At 46.9% G+C, this 20089-nt stretch overlaps 1 protein-coding gene across 1 annotated transcript in view; it reads right to left on the bottom strand.

The window, feature by feature from the left end:
- The window catches only part of DNAH7 (dynein axonemal heavy chain 7), a 1967826-nt gene that overhangs the window by 417439 nt on the left and 1530298 nt on the right, over positions 1-20089 (bottom strand). Inside the window, exon 60 of the mRNA XM_085648764.1 lies at positions 6843-7073. Within this exon, the coding sequence (XP_085504890.1) occupies positions 6843-7073 (231 nt within the window). The remainder of the gene's footprint in view (positions 1-6842; positions 7074-20089) is intronic.

Genomic DNA, 20089 nt, shown 5'->3' with positions numbered 1-20089 from the left:
AAGTGCGCTTGTGCACTGCTCTTCCTTTTGAATGACCAACATAGCCAATGAAGAGTTGATCATCTAGACGAAAGTCTTTAGTCCTGTCCCGATAAAAACTCACAGCCCTCTTTGGATCCAGGCGATGGAGTCTTTCCTCCTCCTTGGAGGGATGAGGAGGTGGATAAAAAACAGGGAGAGTAATAGACTGCCCCAAATGAAACGGAGTAACAACTTTTGGCAGGAAACCAGCCCTGGTCCTGAGAACCATCCTTTCAGCATGTAATGTAAGAAAAGGGGGTTTAGAACTAAGAGCTTGAGCTCACTCACCCTCCTTGCCGAGGTTATGGCTACAAGAAAGACCACCTTAAAGGACAACAGCCTCAAAAGACAGCTATGTAGAGGCTCAAATGGGCACCCCATCAGAAAGGTTAAAACAAGATTAAGGTCCCACTGTGGCATTACAAAAGGAGTGGGAGGAAACATGTTTGTAAGGCCCTTGATAAACCTCAGAACAACCGGAGATTTAAATAGTGACGGTTGATCAGGAAGGCATAGAAAAGCTGATAAGGCAGATAAATAGCCCTTAACCATGGCTACAGCACAACCCTGCTGAGCCAAGGAAAGAGCAAACTGGAGCACATTAGAAAGATGGGCTTTTAAAGGGTCAATGGACCTCTCTCCACACGATTTTACAAATTTAGACCACCCTCAGAGGGAGACGGAGCGGAGGGCACAAGGAGAGGTGGAGAAGATCTGTGTACCACACCCTTCTTGGCCAATCCGGGGCGATCAATATAACTTGGGCCCGGTCTTGGCGAATCTTCCTTAGAACCCGAGGAATCAAGGGTATGGGAGGAAACGCGTAAAGGAGTTGCGAGCCCCAACTCAACTGAAACGTGTCCCCCAACACTCCCTGCATCGGATACTGGAGACTGCAGAATGACGGGCAGTGAGCATTCTCGAAAGTGGCAAACAGGTCCACCCGAGGTGTCCCCCATGTCCGAAAGACGTGACGAACCACCTCCGGATGGAGCCTCCACTCGTGATCGGCGGAGAACTGCCGACTGAGACTGTCTGCACGTACGTTCAACACCCCGGCCAGATGATTTGCCATCAGACAAATCTGATGGTCCTGAGCCCAGGACCATAGACGTAAGGCCTCTCTGCATAGACAAAGAGACCCCACTCCTCCCTGCTTGTTGACATACCACATCGCGGTAGTGTTGTCTGTCAGGACTTGAATCGACTGACCGCGAAGGGAAGGGAGGAAGGCCTTGAGCGCCAAACGTATCACCCGCAATTCCAGAAGGTTGATGTGAAGCAACCTTTCCTCTGGAGACCAAAGACCCTTGATCTCCAGATCCCCCAGATGAGCACCCCACCCTAAGGTGGAGGCATCCGTTATCACCGTGGCCACCGATGGAGTCAGATGGAAGGGCTTTCCTTGAGACAGATTGCCCTCCACGCTCCACCAAGATAGATCCACTGCAGCTTCTCTGGAGACCTTGATCGACTCCCTGAGATCTCCGTTGTGCTGATACCACTGCTTACGGAGGCACCACTGGAGCGCCCTCATGTGCCAGAGCGCATGGTTGACCAACAGAATGCAGGAAGCGAACAGACCGAGCAGGCGAAGGACCTTCAGAACTGGAACAACCGCTCCATTGTGGAAGAAAGGGACCATCTCCTGAATGTCGAGAATTCTTTGTGGAGGAGGAAATACTTGACACACAGTAGTGTCCAGTACCGCCCCTATGAACAGGTTGCGTTGAGAGGGCACCAGGTGAGATTTGGGCACATTGATCGAAAAACCCAAGTCGAATAACAGCTGAGATGTTACCTGCAGATGACGCTGCACCATCTCTGGGGACTCTGCCTTCAGAAGCCAGTCGTCCAGGTAGGGGAAAACTGGAATCCCCGACCTCCTGAGATGAGCAGCCACCACTGCCATCACCTTTGTGAAGACTCGATGTGCGGTAGTAAGACCAGACGGGAGGACCGCAAACTGGTAGTGTTGCGACCCAACCGTAAAACGGAGATACTTCCTGTGCGACTTCAGGATTGGGACATGAAAGTATGCGTCCTGCAAGTCGAGCGACACCATCCAGTCTCCTTGCTGCAACGCTAGAAGAACCTGCGCAAGGGTCAGCATCTTGAATTTCTCCTGTTTCAGGTAAAAGTTCAAGATTCTGAGGTCCAGTATTGGACGTAATCTGCCGTCCTTTTTGGGAATCAGGAAATACCGAGAGTAGCATCCCTGACCCCTTTCCTGCTCCGGAACCACCTCTATTGCACCCTTTTGAAGCAAAGCTAGAACCTCTTTCTGCAGGAGAAGCAGATGGTCCTCCGAGCAGTAACCTTGGCAAGGAGGGTAAGGGGGAGGAAACTCCCGAAAGGGAAGGGCGTACCCAGTCTCTACGAGGTTCAAAACCCAAAGGTCTGTCGTAACAGATTTCCAACCCCGTCGAAAGTAGGACACCCGACCCCCCACAGGTCTTACATGATCCGGGATTGGGGATCTAGGGCTGCTTCCCTGAAGCCTCATTGGGAGCAGAGGAGGAGGAAGAAGAAGAGGGGTTGCGTCCAGAACCCCTCTGACCCCTTTGTCTCCCTCTATGGGATCTATAGAGGGGATTCTGCTGTTGTTGCTGCTGCTGCTGTTGCTGCTGAGGCTGCCGGAAGGAGCGAAAGGATGATCTTCCAAATCCTCTAAACTTCTTAAAACCAGAACCCTTAGCAGGAGTTTGCAGACCCAAAGACTTAGCCGTTAACCTGCTGTCTTTAAATCTTTGTAGGGCAGGGTCTGCCTTCTCCCCAAACAACTTCTGCCCATCAAACGGCAAATCCACTAAAGTGGCCTGAACATCCGCGGAGAATCCCGACGAACGAAGCCATGCCTGCCTTCTTGTGGCTATGGATGAGCCCATTATCCTCGCCACCGAATCTGCCATATCCAGCCCTGATTGGATTACCTGTCTGGAAGCGGCCTGAGTGTCTGCAACTACCTCCAAGAAGGACGTCTTATCGCCCTCAGACAGCTTAGGGGCTAAAGACTTCATTGAGTCCATCAAGGCATGCACGTAACGACCCAGCAAGCACGTGGCATTGGAAGACTTAAGTGCCATACTTCCTGAAGAGAAAGTCTTTTTAGCCGCCTGGTCCACCTTTTTGGACTCCCTATCTGCGGGAGTCTGAAGGAAAGCCCCCGAAGCGTGCTTTGAGCAGGAAGCCTGCACAACTAGGCTCTCTGGAGACGGGTGTAAAGATAGAAAATCCGGATCCCCAGGCGCCACCCTGTATCTTCTTGCCACCTGTCTGGAAACCGCCGGAGAAGAAAGTGGTTTCCGCCATACCTCCAAAACAGGCTCCAAGATGGCCTCATTAAAAGGCAGTAAAGGCTCTGACGTGGAAGTTGGAGAGTGTAGCACCTCCGTCAGCAAGTTCGACTTATACTCTACTGAGGGTAACTGTAAATCTAACAGTTCTGCTGCCTTTTTAATAACAGTATGGTAGGGTGCCAGCTCTTGTGGTGGAGAGGATCTTGATGAGGTGTGCTCCCACTCCGGGGTCGTATCCAGGCCACTAGCCTCTTGTATTCCTTCAAATTCATCAGAGGATGTGTCAACCTCACCTTCCTCTACCTCTGCCCTATACCTTCCTTCCTCCAATACCCTTTGGGCCTCCCTTCTTGATCGAATCCGGGGAGCCGGCGTCATCGACGTCGTACGCGGCGTCGGTGGAGCCAGAGGTATAGGAGTCGGCGGCGCCATAGACGGAGTCGGCGGTGCCGGACGCGGCGCCTATGGAGTCGGCAACGGCGTCGAGGAAGGCTCTGAAGCAGGACGATCCAGCCGAAGCCGTGACGGATCCCCAGACGGCGCCGGAAACCGCCACGAAGGCGCCATCGGCAGAAAGGGCATAAAGGGGGCCTGAGCGTAATGCTGCGGCACCCCTAACGAATACGCCATGGGACCCACGGGACCAGTTGGTGCTCCGGATGGGAAGGCCGCCCTATTAAAAATACCATACATGGCATTTAAGAATTGTGTAGAGTCAGTACCTGGAGCAGGAAACTGAGGATAAGGTACAGAACCTGTATCCCTCTGCGGAGTACTCGGCAGCGGCGCCGTAGTGTCCTCTACTGGAGCCGTAGAATCTTCAGGCACCGGAGTAGGCTCTTCCCTTTGTTCCTGTTCACCATCCAAAACAGGCGACTCCACTGGAGCCGGAGACGACGCCGGTGACGGCACCGGGGACTGCGCCGGGGACTGCGCCGGTGAACGCGCTGGAGCCCGCTTCGGTGAAGGAGATCCTCCCGGAGACTTAGAAGGAGAAGGTGACAAGTCCTTACTTCGACGTCGCCGGGGCGAAGCCGACCTCGACTTCCTGCTCTTCGAAGACCGGCGTCGTGAAGAATGTTTTCTTTTCTTGTGATGTTTCCTTGACTTCGACGACCTCGAAGTCGACGACTCCGGCCTCGACTTCTCCTTCTTTCTCCCTCTCTTCACCTTACCGATCTTTGCCATAAACAGCTTCGCCTTCCTTTCCTTCAACGCCTTAGGATTCATCCTCCTGCAGCATGCACAATCTTCAACATCGTGGTCCGACTAAAGGCACCACAAGCAGTCCTCATGCGAGTCCGTCATCGACATGTGGCCACCACATTCCCTACAGGGCTTAAAACCCGACTTCCTCGTCGAAGACATTACAGATTTTACAACAGTAACACCTTACAACTACTAAGTATCAGGAGAGTACTGGAAAAAACCGTAGCGCGTCGGCGGCGAGGAAAAAAGGGAACTGACGTCATCACGCCGACGTGGGCCTCTTATGGCTCCGGTGACGTCATACGGAGTCGCGAGCGGAGCCGATGCATTAGGACGTCGTCCACGTCGGCGTAGAGAGCTGCGGAAACAAGTTCCGTGGAATGCTGGCGCAGGGGATATTCAAAAGGTGAGGAATCCACTGGCAGATGTATCCATCAGAATATATCAGTTAAGAGGATTCTTTTGTGAAAAATGGTATGTGTTTTCATTTGGTAATTGCCGTGCCTGCTGCATATACTTCAATAAATATTTCTGCACTTCTCTTTCTGTGTTCTTTACAAAGCCAATACATCAGAGTCTCTCCAGAATCTATTGGGGGAACTAGTCGGACAGAGAAGTATGAGTAGGTGAAGATGGGAGTATAATTACTTGTTTTTATCAACATAGAATCTACCTGTGACTCTGGTTACAGATACCCCCTCCATGAATAGCTCAGGACCTGGAAGGTATCTCCCACAGCACATTATGGAGCCAAGACAAAGGCCACCCTCTGCCTCGATGTCTTGATTCCTTTCAAAAAGCTTTGTTAACAGCGACCACAAGCCAAGTCAGGCAACACCCACAACTTGCTTGGAAAGTGCTGAGCTGACCCTGGTAGATCAAGTGGTGGTCACTGTTTTGCAGTTATTATCTGAGTAATCCATCACAAGCCTACGCAAAGTTGCCTAGCAGACATGCTTGCTTGGAGTCAGTGTAAAGCTTCCCTTTGAACAAGAACTTTACCTACCTAATCTTTCTTGCAGAATAACACATGGATGCCAAACTTACAGAGCAATGAATATTAATGTATCCCCTTGTCAGAGAAAATTGAAGGCAGCAAAGTGGTTGTCCAACCAACGGCTTCCCACTCCAATGTGAGACCCCTCAGCGAGCAAACCATTGTGCCAACTCTACACCACCTATTAGACGACCATTCTCACCCTGTCACTTTTGGGATAACACTTTCAAAATGCTTTGTAATCATAACATGGACATGGCAATCATTAAAGACAATGCTTAGCTCACTTGCATTGTAGTTTGATGTGACTTTTTTCAACCTAGCTTTGTGACATTAGTGAGTTTCATGTTGCTATAATGGAATTTAATTTCTTCTACTGCACCTATATATCTTCCTGTATCACTCCAGCCATAATATTTGGTGCTGGGCTACACCTATAGCTCTACCTATTTCACTCCAGCCAGATTACGCAGGGTATTTGGGACTGGGCTGGCCATTGGCCTGCAAACTCATGCACAGGGTGCCTGGGACTACCACATGATAAGGGAAAGCACAACACTAAGTCTATACTGGAATGAAGTGCTCACCCACATTAACAGGATTATGAGTAACTAACATCGCCAGATGTCCGCCTACTGGACGTATTTTGACTTTTGGGTGCAGGGAAATGAGAGCAAATCTGCTGACCTGACACAAATTCTAGCTAAAAATAGGATTCCTAGATGGAATTCCCTGTTTGCACCTCCACTGGTCAGATAGAGGTTCAATTTAATCAGATGGGTATCAGCTGAAATGGCCTTTCTACAGGCTACCAATATCGGACTTCATGGAGAAGTCTCATGAAACCCCATTGAAGCCAAGTACTAGTGCGGTGCAGTGGGAACATGCTTATAGTTGCCCAGGAAAAATATGGTGCACACACAACCTACCCATGCTATACTGTACAAATATTTCTACACGAAAACACAAAGTGAATAGAATAAGACACTATGCCATCATGTCGGAAAATGTGCCCTGAGTGGTATCTATGTGATCTGCTTGCACATTGTATTCATTAAAATATCTCAAAAAAAGTCAGCTTTAAGTTAGTGCTGATGTTGACTGATTAACTTTCCAAGTTAACTCCAGCAAGGCTTCATAGGCGTTGACTACAACACCAATGAGAAGGAACCCCTTTAAAACAAATCAGTTCTAACATTAAAGAATTGTTTTGAGCTCATAAAAGTTGCCCTAATGAAGACATCCATACTACAACCAAGACAAGAGCACCATCGTAAATAGGCTTACCTTAATTCTTTTCTGCAATGTTTGCTTACCTTTATTGCTTTTTGGATATTGATGCAGGAGTCTCTGATTGTTGACAAAAGCTTGTTAAATCGACCCATCTCCTGGACAAGTACAGTGTTCATACTCTGAGTGTACGTGGTTGGGTATTTCCTCATTGCAGCTTCAATGTCAAAGTTTGGTGGAAGTTTGCTTAGGACATCAGCTGCAACGTCATATACAACATCATCTGAGGATTTTCCTCCACCTCCTGAAGTTCGAGACTGTGAGTAACAACAACTAAAAATTAGTTCTCAACTGATATAAAATGAAGACAGGCTGATGAAGTAGCAAGCAAAAAGTAATTTGTCCCAGTATAACAAATAGTGTTGCATTGATGAATCGTTCATTTGATGGCCACTTAAAGTGATCACCGGATTTAAGTGTTACAATAAGTAATGTCAATGCAACAGAAGAATATAAAACGATGTTCTATCTATTTTCACTGTTTTATATCCAAATTAATGTTTGTGACAATAATTGGAGCACTCTTTACATTATATAAGCAGGTGTGAATGTCGGTTTAGCAACTCCCAGTTTTGTCATTGGCAGAGAACCCTTTCATTTGGTTAGCTGATTAACCAATTATAGGGCACATTAAGTCATCATTACTTAAACTTCAGTCACTGTTTCAACACTGATTTGGAAATGGCTGGTCTCAATCTAGAGTGCATAGGGGATGAAATATGATGAACTAGATTGCAGCCCGAGTAATCCACATTGGCTGAGGTTAATCCAAGTATTACTTTCCCCACTTTGTTTCTTGTCCCTTCTTTTGATCGCCTTGAATGCTTACTTTCACCTTAGGAAAGGTGAATGTAAGTGCATGATTCGCAGAACAACATGATGTACACACAAAATGACTGTTGCTTAGTGCGTGTGTGCCTACCTGTCATAACTGCGCCTAAAGTAAATATCCCAAGTCTGCACTGAAACATTGCCAGGACAGTAAGAATTTAGGACGTACAAAGGTTATTTGGACTACAAAATGTTGGAAAAGACTAACATTGTGCAATATGTACTTGAAGTATAATCTTTCAAGCACAACAGACAATGACTCCAACATTATTGCAAAGGATTTCATCCCTCAGAGGGCTACTAGGTGTATTCATATTTTCAGTGAAGGAGATGTTCATTCTGTGCTTTGCAACCTTCCTAGAGAAGCAACCTAAAATCTCAAGCAGCCCTAAGATAGGCACTTTATTCAGCATCAGCAAAATGTGTTCTCAGGCATGAATAGAACTCGTGTTGTTGTAAAACTCACTGTTAAGATGTGGTTAACTTGAGCGAGAGAAGATTATTTCAGCAAAATACATATTCTCATAGGCAATATTTCTCAGATGATTTACAGAATAGTAAAACACATCCACCATTTTCTCTTGTTCCATTGTTCATACAATCACTAATTAATCTCGCATTTGTTCAGACTCATTGGTCGTTTGATAAAAATTATTAATTGCTTAGAATGTCACGGGTCTTTGATGCATATTGATCAAACAGGCATTGCACTTAGAATCCCTTTCGATATCATACATCATACATAATGTATTCTTGTGTAGCACTTGTGCTTAATTGAGAGTCCCACCTATTACATACGCTTCTTTTGGCACAGGTTTTTCTAACAAAGGGCCTGATTTATAGGTTGGTGGACATGTTACTGTCAAAAACATGCCTAACTACCATGTCCGTCAAACCCTATGTCCGCCCATTCTATTCTGAGTTGGGTGGACTGTCAGTTTTTCGACTGCGATGCTCCCACTGGCTCTGATGTCAGACACTTACTCCATCCGTCTGATGGATTAGCAGCAGTAAGAGTAAGAATATCAGATCCCCTGTCATATTTAGAGTGGATGGTCTGATGTATTTTTCTTTCTGTCCATGACGGCCAGGGAAAACCTACTGGTCACGGACAGAAAAAAATAGACTGAGCCCCACCCCTTGGAACCACACTCACAGGGTATGGGGTAATTAGTTTGTACTTTTTCAAAGACAAACTCCAGCTGTGGGAGTTTGTTTCTGAAAAACAAAAAAGTTTGGAGAATGGCCGTGTAACAGGCAGCGGTTGTCTACCAAACTTATAGTGCCTTTTAGAGGAACTACCATGACAGCAGTTTCTCTGAAGACTCAGAGATCACCACTGGGCTATTGGTGATCGCTAAATTAGGCCGGTAGTTCATCAGAGTAGCAGATATAATGTCCTCAGCCACTCTGACTGATGGGTGAGCCACCCTCCAAACTCTAAATTGGCCCATAGTGCCTTACATAGACATGCTATAGTAGAAATGAGTCTTGAGGTAAGTTGGGAGTTGGAAGAACACTGCTTAACCAAAGTAATTCAGCATCTTTGACTCCAAGCCTTGGGTTTTAACACAGGGCAAACTTTATGAATTTCATATCACAAAAGCTAGGAAAACGCTCAACTAGTGGATAATGGCCAATAGGACTTCATAAACATGTCCTTATATTGTGTTGTAAGTTCGTCATATCCCATTAATGTTGACTGTATATGCTTCCACGCCTTGTGATGCTAAAGAGGGACACATGTTCCAGTCCATCACATGAACATTATGTGGAGAGACCTGAGGTCAAGATACATCAGGCTATAGACATCACTGTAAAAACCTTTTCCACAGTCTTTAACAGCAACGACCAAAGGGATGAAACACCACATGTTAAATTACATTTTTGGATCCACTAGGAGCTGCTCAAAATCGTTGGCAGCTGAAGTAATGTGGCTCGATTTCCTAAGAGTAGGCCATAATTTAGTTGCTTGAATTTGGAACCTGTGAAGCTTTTGGATCTCTTTTTTAGTTCTAATGAGTATACTATGTTAAATAGTCCTGCTGAAAGAAAGTTAGGCGAGTTCAGTCCATTGCTTTGTGTGAAGGAGTGGTAGAACCCTTACCATCATTAGCCTAAAGTTTTTTTTTATATGACGGCTGCATTCGGTTTTGTATAAAAGAGGTCCTGACCAAAACAGTACTCATCCTTTATAGTGGATGACTTTACAGTAAACTGGCAGGACAGGCATCTATACAAATTTCCCTTTTCCTCAGCTACTTTTCAGGGTTCTCTAAAGAATTAAAGGCAATACAAGTGCATTCAGATCCTGATAGGCCTAATGTACAAATTCAGTTCTAATCTTGGTTACCCCTTGTAGGCCACTGTCTCAGGAATAGTTCAGGATTCCCCACACATCTCTCATCATGATAGTATGAAACTTTGGTTCCTAAGAGGCAATCTTATGCATAGAGAAGTCTTTTTTAGTTCAAAAATGTTAATTTAGCAATAGGAGAATGGCAGCACAAAATCTGTCATTGGGCTTAACACAAAATATCATTATCCTGTAAGAGTTATTCAATTTTGTCATGGCATTCTCTTGATATTTAGCCAATACGATATTCCAGGTGAACCATAAAAGAATTATTTTGCAGCTGTCATTGCCTCCAAAAAATCAAGTCCTAAGCCAAGGCCAGATCTCGTCTGGAAGAACTAAACCCTTAAAGATATACAGCATCGACTACTGGTAGCTCTTATTGGTCTTGGAAGTATGTAGAGAAAGGCTGTTGGACCTGGACCTTTTTGCAAGATTATCCCCAAACTTTTTGCCTTCCTCCTCCTATTTTTCTGACCCTCTTTTGTTGGTTTTAGGACTCTGGGCATTTTACTACTGCTAATCCGTGCTAAGGAGAATGTGCTCTCTCCTCTAAAACATTGTATGATTGATTTACACCTGTTTGGCATACTTGATTTACATGCAAGTCCCTTGTAAAGTGGTATACAATATAAACCGAGGGTGTGTAAATTAAATGCTACTAGTGGGCCTGCATCGCTGCTTGGGCTACTCACAGACGTAGCCTTTCAACCTTGCCCCAAGCCTGCCACTGCGAAGCCTGTGTGCACAGTTTTCTGCCACATTGACTTGCCAGTTAAGCCTTAAACTCCCCTTTTACTACGTATAGGTCACACCTAAGGTAGGCCCTAGGTAGCTTAATGGGCAGGGTGCTGTGTAACAAAAAGGAAGGACCATGTGCCTTTATGTGTGGTATGTCCTGGTAGTGACAAACAGCCTATTTTGTTTCTCACTACTGTGAGGCCTACTCCTCTCATAGGCTAGTATTGTGAATTTACCTTATATATGTTTAAAAATGGTAATTCCTGATCTGAAAGGAGTAGCATTGCCATGTTTGGTATGTTTGGAGTAATGGTGATAAATTCTGCCTACTGGTGTAGTTGGATTTTACACTACTTTTTAGAAAAGCCACTTTTAGAAAGTAGGCATTTCTTTGTACTTATGTCTCTTGTTACTTTGCAGCCTGACTCCAATCCACGTCTAGGCCAGGATGACAGCTGCACTTTGTGCATACTTTCCAGATAGCCATCACACAGGAATGGTTGAGTGTGACAGGATTACATCTGCATTTATCTGCATACTGATGATCTTCCTGGGCTGGGAAAGAGAGGGGCGTCCACACCTTACATTTGTTTAGGCTGTGTCATGCCCTCACACAAAAGGCCGATTTACCCCCTACTGATGTCTGGAGGCAGGGCTCAGTTGAAAAGGGGGTTGTGCACTTCTAAGGTTTCTTTTGAAGTCACCTCTTTAACAAAGACATTTTTGAGTATAATTACAGTGGCTCTCACCCCATAATGTTACTTGTTGACTCTACATACTGCACCAGAGGACTGTTGTGCTGCCAGGAGGAACTAACCTTTGTACTACTTGCTTGTTGTGCTGGTCTACTGCCTGTTGGGCTGAGGGAAGGACTGCCTCTTTGCAATTGACCTTATGTGCTGGTCTGTTGCCTGACTACCTGCCCTATACACCCCCTGCGCTCTCCAGGGACTGGGTGGCTTCCCACCCCTTCGTTGCCATCTTGGAACTACATCAAGTGAGTGGAACACTTGCATTTTGGGGACAGCATATTTTTTATAACTCCTACAAGTGTCTGCATACCGTGACTCTGTTGCCTCGATCAGCGCTGACATTTTCCCTGAAGGCACCCGAGAGTCAGCATACCACTGGAAGCCATGAGGGAGTTCCCCTGCATACTTTACTCCCTTCTCACCACCTCCAGAGAGAGAGAGAGAGGGAGAGAGGGAGAGGGAGAGATGCTGTGTCGATAAAGGGAGCGCCATAGCCCCAAGCAGTTGCCTAAGAGGAAATCAGAGGAACTCCACTGACATCCCACTGTGGGCGGGCCCGGTGGGGGAAGCCACACCTGCCCTTCAACACCTGAATCCTGGCCAGTGCTGCCGGTTATGCAGCTGGGAAACCCAGCCCCCACCTTTCCCATGCAAGCTGAAGAGGTGGGCCCCATACCCGAGGGACCGTAAACCAGGTACTGCTGTGCCCGCAAGTGCTGCCTTAAGTTTCCCGGTCCTGAGGAGCTGTAAGCATTTACTGTGGTGGTGTAAAACGTGCATCGCACACATAGCTGCAGGCATGGACTTCGGCCAGAACTAGGGATATTGAAGGTGCGCACTCCCTCGTATATGTACTTTCAGATACTGTGTACTTGGGTGATTCCTTACCGGTCCTGAGGTGACCGGTGATTATCCAAACACTGGCAGCAATCGTGCTCGACTCAACTCCATACCAGTTGGGTGAAGACCGCAATGAAGTCCCTGACCTTGAGTGTTCATTCCAGCACTCTTCCAGCCCATTACCATATTACTCGTAGTAGGTGTGCAGGTGGTTCTGTGGCCTACAAGTAGTCCTACCCAAGACCATTGCACCAGGGCTCCTCAAAGATTACCGTAACCCCACTAATAGGGGTTTATTGTTGTGGATCTTTCTGGTGATATTATGGTGATTTATGTACTTTGGTGATACTTTGATAATTCATAAGTTTTGCTCCAACCAAACTGCTGCATTTCTTGTCCTGTTGGTTTAATGTATATTGATGCTTGCATGGTCAGGACAATGAGTACTATCTCAGGTTTTGCACAATATGCAAACACTTTACACATAACCTCTGATGATAAGCCTGAATGCTCTGCGCCAAACTACCAGAGGGTGTGCACAGGTTATCTTTGATGTGTAAATTACTTGTCCTGACTAGAATGGTGGGTTCTGCCTGGCTTAGGTGTAAACCCTAGCCAACCAGAAAACTAATTTCTAAAAGATGTGCTGCAAAATCTTTTGGTATAGGTGGTTGGACACCCTCCTCCGGGAGAGGGACAGCTTGGGGATTCAATTCAAAAGGTGAGGAATCCACAGGCAGATGAATCCATCAGAAGAACAAGTAACTTACTTTCGGTAACACTTTTTCTGGTGAATACAGTATCTGCCTGTGGATTCCTCACCTTTGTAATTACCCCTGTGCCAGCATTCCACGGAAATTCTTTTCTTAGGTCTCCTACACCAACGAGGACGTCACAATAGTACGGCTCTGCTCGCGACTCAGTATGACGTCACCGGAGCCATAAGAAGACCTCATCGGCGTGCTGACATCAGTTCCGCACATTTTCTCTGTGCCCTCGAAGCGAACGGGCGGACCCGACAACATAATACAAGTATACACAGTATACAAAATATATACACAAATACATACAGTATATATATTTATATATATATATATATATATCCCCAATACTCGCCCACAATCCGTATACTTTCTGGAAAGACGAGGCGAACCCAGGTTCTGTGTTTCAAAGATTTATTCCGTGCCCTGCACCGCCGCCATTACGCGTTTCAGCTCCCAAAGAGCCTTGGTCACATGATACACCACATGATTAACGTTACACCATTTAAAGTGACAGTGCGCGGGAAGGGAACGGCAGGCTCTGCCGTGTCATAAATATAGACATTGATAACATACCAGCCTAATGCTTCATGGTTCCCTTACAACTGTACAAATTCAAATTTGTAATTAACAAATCAGTATCCATAACAATGTAACAGTACTAAATGTGCAAAATAACGCTATGTGCAAGAAAAAGTGCAAGTATATATATATATACATAAAAAGGAAAAGCCAAAAACCAAAGCATTTGCTAGCAATAAACTTTATGGAATATAAATTACATATGAAAAATAACAATGTCAAACAGTCAGAAGTTTTTCGGTATAAGCAGATGGACAACGGGGAGGCGGGTGGGTCAATGAGGAATCCACAGGAGGATACTGTATCCATTAGAAAAAGCATCACTGAAGGCAAGTAGCTTGTTCTTTTGATGGATACATCTGCCTGTGGATTCCTCAAAGGTGTGGAGGGAGGTCCAAGTTGTCACCCTGCAAATTTCTACAACAGGAACACCTCTAGCCAAAGCAGAAGAAGACGACTTCGCTCTAGTGTAATGAGCTCTAATACCTTCAGGTGGCTCCTTCTGGGCCAAGGTGTAGCAGGTCTTGATGCATAAGATGATTCACCTGGAAAGTGTTCACTTGTGGACAGCTTTGTCCCTCATCCTTCCAACATAGCCCACAAACAGCTGGACATCCAGTCTTAGGTCCCTAGTTCTGTCCAGGTAGAAGCGGACAGCCCTCCTAGGGTCCAGGTGGTGAAGTCTATCCTCCTCCTTGGAAGGGTGAGGGGGAGGATAGAAGGTAGGTAAGGTAATAGACTGCCCTAGATGGAAAGGAGTGACCACCTTAAGCACGGAAGCAGCCTTGGTGCTGAGAACCATCTTTCTGAATGAATGGTTAAAAACTGAAGTTTAGAACTAAGAGCCTGAAGTTCACTTACCCTTCTGGCTGAGGTAATAGCGATCAGAAAACCATCTTGAAAGTAAGAAGTCTCAACGGACAACTATAAGGAGGCTCAAAAGGAGACCCCATCAGGAAAGTTAGTATTAAATTAAAATCCCATTGAGGCTTAATCAAGGACGTGGGAGGAAACCTATTGGTGAAGCCCTTAATGAACCTCATAACAATGGGGGACTTAAATAAAGATGGCTGGTCTGGCAAACAGAGCAAAGCCGACAAGGCCGACAAGTAACCCTTTACCGTACCCGCAGCACAACCATGCTGAGCCAAGAAAAGTGAAAAGCCAAGTACATCAGATAAATGGGCCTGTCAAAGGATCAAAAGACCTCTCTCCACACCATTTCACAAACTTGGACCACCTAAAGGAATAAACAGATTTGGCGGAGTGTCTCCTGGATGATAAAATAACATTCACCACATCCGGTGGAAGAGAGAAAGAACTCAGGTTGCCCCGTTGAATCTCCAGGCATGAAGGTGCAAAATCTGGAGGTGGGGGTGAAGAACCTGCCCCTGCGACTGCGAGAGGAGGTCTGCCCTGAGAGGGAGACGCAGCGGAGGGTGCGAAGAGAGATGAAGAAGATCTGTGTACCACATCTTTCTTGGCCAATCCGGAGCAATCAATATGACTAGGGCCCGGTCTTGGCGAATCTTCCTCAGAACTCGAGGAATCAAGGGTATGGGAGGAAACACGTAAAGGAGTTGCGAGTTCCAATCAAAATGTAACGCGCCCCCTAACACTCCCAGGATCGGATACTGAAGACTGCAGAACGACTGGCAGTGCACGTTCTAATGAGTGGCAAACAGGTCCGAGGAAACCCCCACATCCGGAAGATGCGATGGACCACCTGCGAATGAAACCAACACTCGTGATTGGCCGAGTATTGCCGACTGAGACTGTCCGCACGCACATTTAGCACCCCAGCCAGATGATGTACAAACACACAAATCTGATGGCCCTGAACCCAGAGTTGCAGAGCCTCTCTGCAAAGATGATACAACCCTACCCCCCTCTGTTTGTTTATGTACCACATTGCAGTAGAGTTGTCCGTCAGGACTTGAACCGACTGCCTGCGAAGGGAAGGAAGAAAGGCCTTGAGAGCCAAACGTATTGCCCGCAATTCCATAATGTTGATGTGAAGCAACCTTTCCTCTGGAGACCAAAGACCCTTTATTTCCAGATCCCCCAGATGAGCACCCCACCCTAAAGTGGAGGCATCCATGATTACCGTGGCCACCGGAGGAGGACGTTGAAATGGCTTCTCCTGAGACAGGTTGCCTGGCACACTCCAGCAAGACAGCTCCGCTGCAGTATCCCTGGAGATTCTGACCTTCTCTCCGAGATCTCCATTGTGCTGATACCACTGCCAGCGGTGGCACCACTGGAGTGCCCTCATGTGCCAGCATGCATGGTTGACCAACAGTATCAGACAGAGCAGGCGTAGGACCTTCAGGACTGGAACAACCGCTCCATCATGAAACAAAGGACTCATCTTCTGAATGTCAAGAATCCTCTGCGGCAGCGGGAAAGCTCGACACACAGTAGTGTCCAGTACTGCCCCTTTAAACAGGCTGTGTTGAGAGGGCACCAGGTGAGATTTGGGTATGTTTATCTAGAAGCCCAAGTTGAACAATAGTCGCTGTTACTTGCAAGTGACGCAGCACCATCTCTGTTGACCTTGCTTTGAGCAGCCAGTCATCCAGAAAGGGAAAACCGGAATCCCTGACCTTCTGAGATGTGCTGCCACCACCGCCATCACCTTTGTGAAGACCCGAGGTGCGGAAGTGAGACCGAATGGAAGGACCGCAAACTGGTAGTGTTGAGACCCCACTGTATACCAAAGATACTTCCGATGCAACTTCAGAATAGGTATGTGGAAATACGCATCCTGCAAGTCGATCAACACCATCCAGTCTTCCTCCTGCAGTGCCAAAAGAACCTGAGCTAGGGTCAACATCTTGAACTTCTCCTGCCTGAGGTAAAAATTCAACACCTCGAGGTCCAGGATCGACCTCAACCTGCCATCCTCCTTGGGGATCAGGAAATAAAGAGAGTAGCATCCCTGACATCTTTCCTGCTCCAGAACCACCTCTATCGCACCTATCTGCAGCAAGGCAAGAACCTCCTGCTGCAAAAGCAGCAAATGGTCCTCTGAACACTAACCCTGGTGAGGAGGGTAAGGTGGTGGAAACTCTTGAAAAGGTAGGACGTACCCATTTTCCACAAGATTCAAAACCCAACGGTCCGAAGTAACCAATTTCCAATCTTGTAGAATATGGGACACCCGGCCTTCTTCAGGGCCAGCATGCTCCAAGGTGGGTGATCGAGACCTGCTTTCCCGTGGTACCGGTGGTTGGAGGAGGAAGACTGAAGTCGAGAAGATCCTCTCAGACGGACTCTACCTTTTCCTCTGTATGACCTGTACAGAGAGTTCTGCTGTTGTTGCTGCTGTGGCTGTTGACGGCCTACAAAGGAAGCCGCCTTCCCATAGCCTCGATACCTTTTGTATCCATAGCTCATGGGCTGGGACTGCAGGCCCAACGTTCTTCCAGTAGCCCTGCTGTCCTTGAAGTGCTGCAGCGCAGAATCAGTTTTCGCTACAAACAATCTGGGTCCATCATAAGGAAGATCGAGCAAAGTAGCTTGTACATCCGGAGAGAAACCTAAAGACCTAAGCCAGGCATGCCTCCTGGTTGCCACCGAGGAGCCCATTAACCTGGCGAACGAGTCCGCCGTGTCCAGACCCGACTGAATGACCAGACGGGCTGCGCTTGAGTGTCTGATAGCGCCTCCAAAAAGTGAACACAATCATCTTCAGGCAACTTAGGAGCTACTTGCTGGACAGTGTCCATTTTTGTGCATGAATGTACCTCCCTAGCAAACATGTGGCATTTGTTGACTTTAGAGCCATAATTGCTGAGGATAACACCTTTTTGGCAGACTGTTCAAGTTTCTTTGATTCTCTATCCCCCGGGATAGTAGGGAAAGACCTAGTTGACTGCTTGGAACAATAAAGCCTGAACTACCAAGCTTTCCAGAGAAGGATGGGCAGAGAGGAAAGCTGGATCACCAGGACCAGGCTTGTAGCATCTTGCCACTGACCTAGAAACTGCAGGGGCAGACAAAGGCTTCTGCCACCCCTCCATAATCGGCTCGGTCAACGCCTCATTAAAAGGCAGCAGAGGTTCTACAGTAGAGGAGAGAGAATGCAACAGTTCAGTCAAAATATTTGACCTCTCCTCAGCCGAGGGTAACTGAAGGTCCAACTGATCAGCAGCCTTCCTGATAACTGTGAGATAAGGGGAAACATCCTGTGAAGGCAAGGCCTTTGGAGAAGAAAGCTCCCACTTCAGGGAAGTATCTAGGCCACTGGCCTCCTGTAAACCCTTGAAGTCGTTAACGGAGTCGAGGATCTCCCCTTCCTCATGCTCTTGCTGGTACTCCTCTTCCTCCAGCAATCTCTGGTGCCGCCGACGCTGGTGACAATGGCACCGGTGTCAAAGAAGGAACTTCCAAAGCAGGTAACGGCGGCCCTCGAATCTGGGAAGGCGACAGAGATTGAGGTATCGGAGTCGACAACCTCGGCACAAGAAACGTCTATGACGGAGCCATCAGCATGAAAGGCATAAAAGGCGTCTGGGCATACTGCTGGGCGATGCCCAAATTAAAGGCAAGCGGACCCACGTGGCCAGACGGTGCACCGGTAGGGTAAGATATATTGGCAAACATGCCAAACATTGCATTAAGGAAATGCGATGGATCCGTTTCTGGTCCTGGAAAAGGAGGATAAGGATCTGAAGCCCCTTGGTCCTGATCCACTTGAGGCCTTACAGGGGGGCTAAGGCTGCGGGGCCGGAGACACTGGAGCTGGTACAGGCGAAGCCGCAGGAACCGGAGAAAACTCTCTGGGAGCCAGAGAATCTCTGGGCGCCGGCGAATCCCCCGACGCCGGAGAGTGGGCCGGAGTCGCCTGTGGAGAAGGAGTAGGCGATGGCGAGATGGCATCCTTCTCATGGCACCGCTTCACAGGGAGGCCGACCTCGATGTTCTGCCCTTTGAAGACTGACGTCGAGACCCATGTCTTCTCTTCTTCTTATTCTTCTTGGACTTCGAAGCATGCGAGGTCGACAATGAATTAGATCTCTTGCGACCTCTCCTCTCTTTTTTTTCTTGCACCATGAAGAGTTTTGCCTCACGCTCCTTCAGCGCCTTCGGCTTCAGCTTCTGACAGCAACAACACCCTTCAACATCGTGGTCCGAAGAAAGACACCATAGACAGTCGTCATGGGGATCTGTGATGGACATATGACCCCTACACTCCCTTAAGGGCTTGAAACCTGACTTCTTTGAAGTAGCCATTCTCAGTGCAACATGAAGTATGGATAGAAACAAAGTTATACCATGTAAAATGGAGAGTCCTAGAAAACAAAGTTACGCGTCGACTGCGCAGTAAAAAAAGGAACTGACGTCAGCACACTGACGAGGTCTTCTTATGGCTCCGGTGACATCATACAGAGTCGCGAGCGGAGCCATGCTATTGTGACGTCCTCGAAGACGTGGGAGAGCTAAGAAAGAAATTTCCGTGGAATGCTGGCGCAGGGGTAATTCAAAAGGTGAGGAATCCACTGGCAGACGTATCCCTCAGAAAAGGCTAGGTATCATCAGTGTACTTTTGCAGAGAGCAGAGCAATACCAGCTAGACTACATCCATGGAAAAACTAACCATGAGAGAGTCGTTGAGATCAGGTATATCTCTGACAGTGTGTTTCGTTTTTACTGGTCAGCAATAATTTTGGGATGCTTACTGGCAAAATCTGAGAAGAACCCTTTAAACACCAACAAGAGGTAGGAAATCGGGGATATGCCAAAATAAAGAATTCCCATAATTAGAGCCTTTGAGAGGGCATTTGCACATCTGCTGTCTTTGAGGAATGGCTTGTATATGCATTTTCTTGTCTTCTGTCTGTGCTTCATAACTCCTAGTGTATTGTGTAGCTGTGATCCTTCAGATCAACCTGCTGTGCTTTCTGAAATGAAGGTCGACCTGAAAATATTTGCTTATTTATCTCCCTGTTACTCCTATGGTGTTGGGATCCTTGTGAGTGGATGTCTGATTTCCGACACTGTTAGATTTTCTGACAATATGCAATGTTTTAGAATTGCCCTGGAAATTTCAAAAAGGAGGGTTTTTTGATGGGCAGATTTTATTTCTCCTTGTATCCTTCTAATTTTCTACTTTAATGTTGATGTGAAACTAGGGTTTCTTCGGCCAGGCAGGTTCATGGGAGCGCTTGCTTTTGGTGCTTTTATTATCATATTGAAAGGTCTGGGTGGCCATGTGAGCACAAACCAAATATAAGAACAGGCTTGATGACTACTGTACATTCTGACTATTAACTGATTTTTTGATTAACTTTGTTATATGTTCTGTCTTATGTGAAATTATAATCCACGACGGGACCCCAATGTGTTTTTGCCTCACTTTATGCACAAGCATTTGTGTAATCTGTTTTCTTGTGAACTGAATAGTC

Source organism: Triturus cristatus, chromosome 3_2, assembly GCF_964204655.1.
Source record: "Triturus cristatus chromosome 3_2, aTriCri1.1, whole genome shotgun sequence".
NCBI classification, from domain to species: domain Eukaryota; kingdom Metazoa; phylum Chordata; class Amphibia; order Caudata; family Salamandridae; genus Triturus; species Triturus cristatus.
This window is presented reverse-complemented; position numbering and strand designations above follow the sequence as displayed.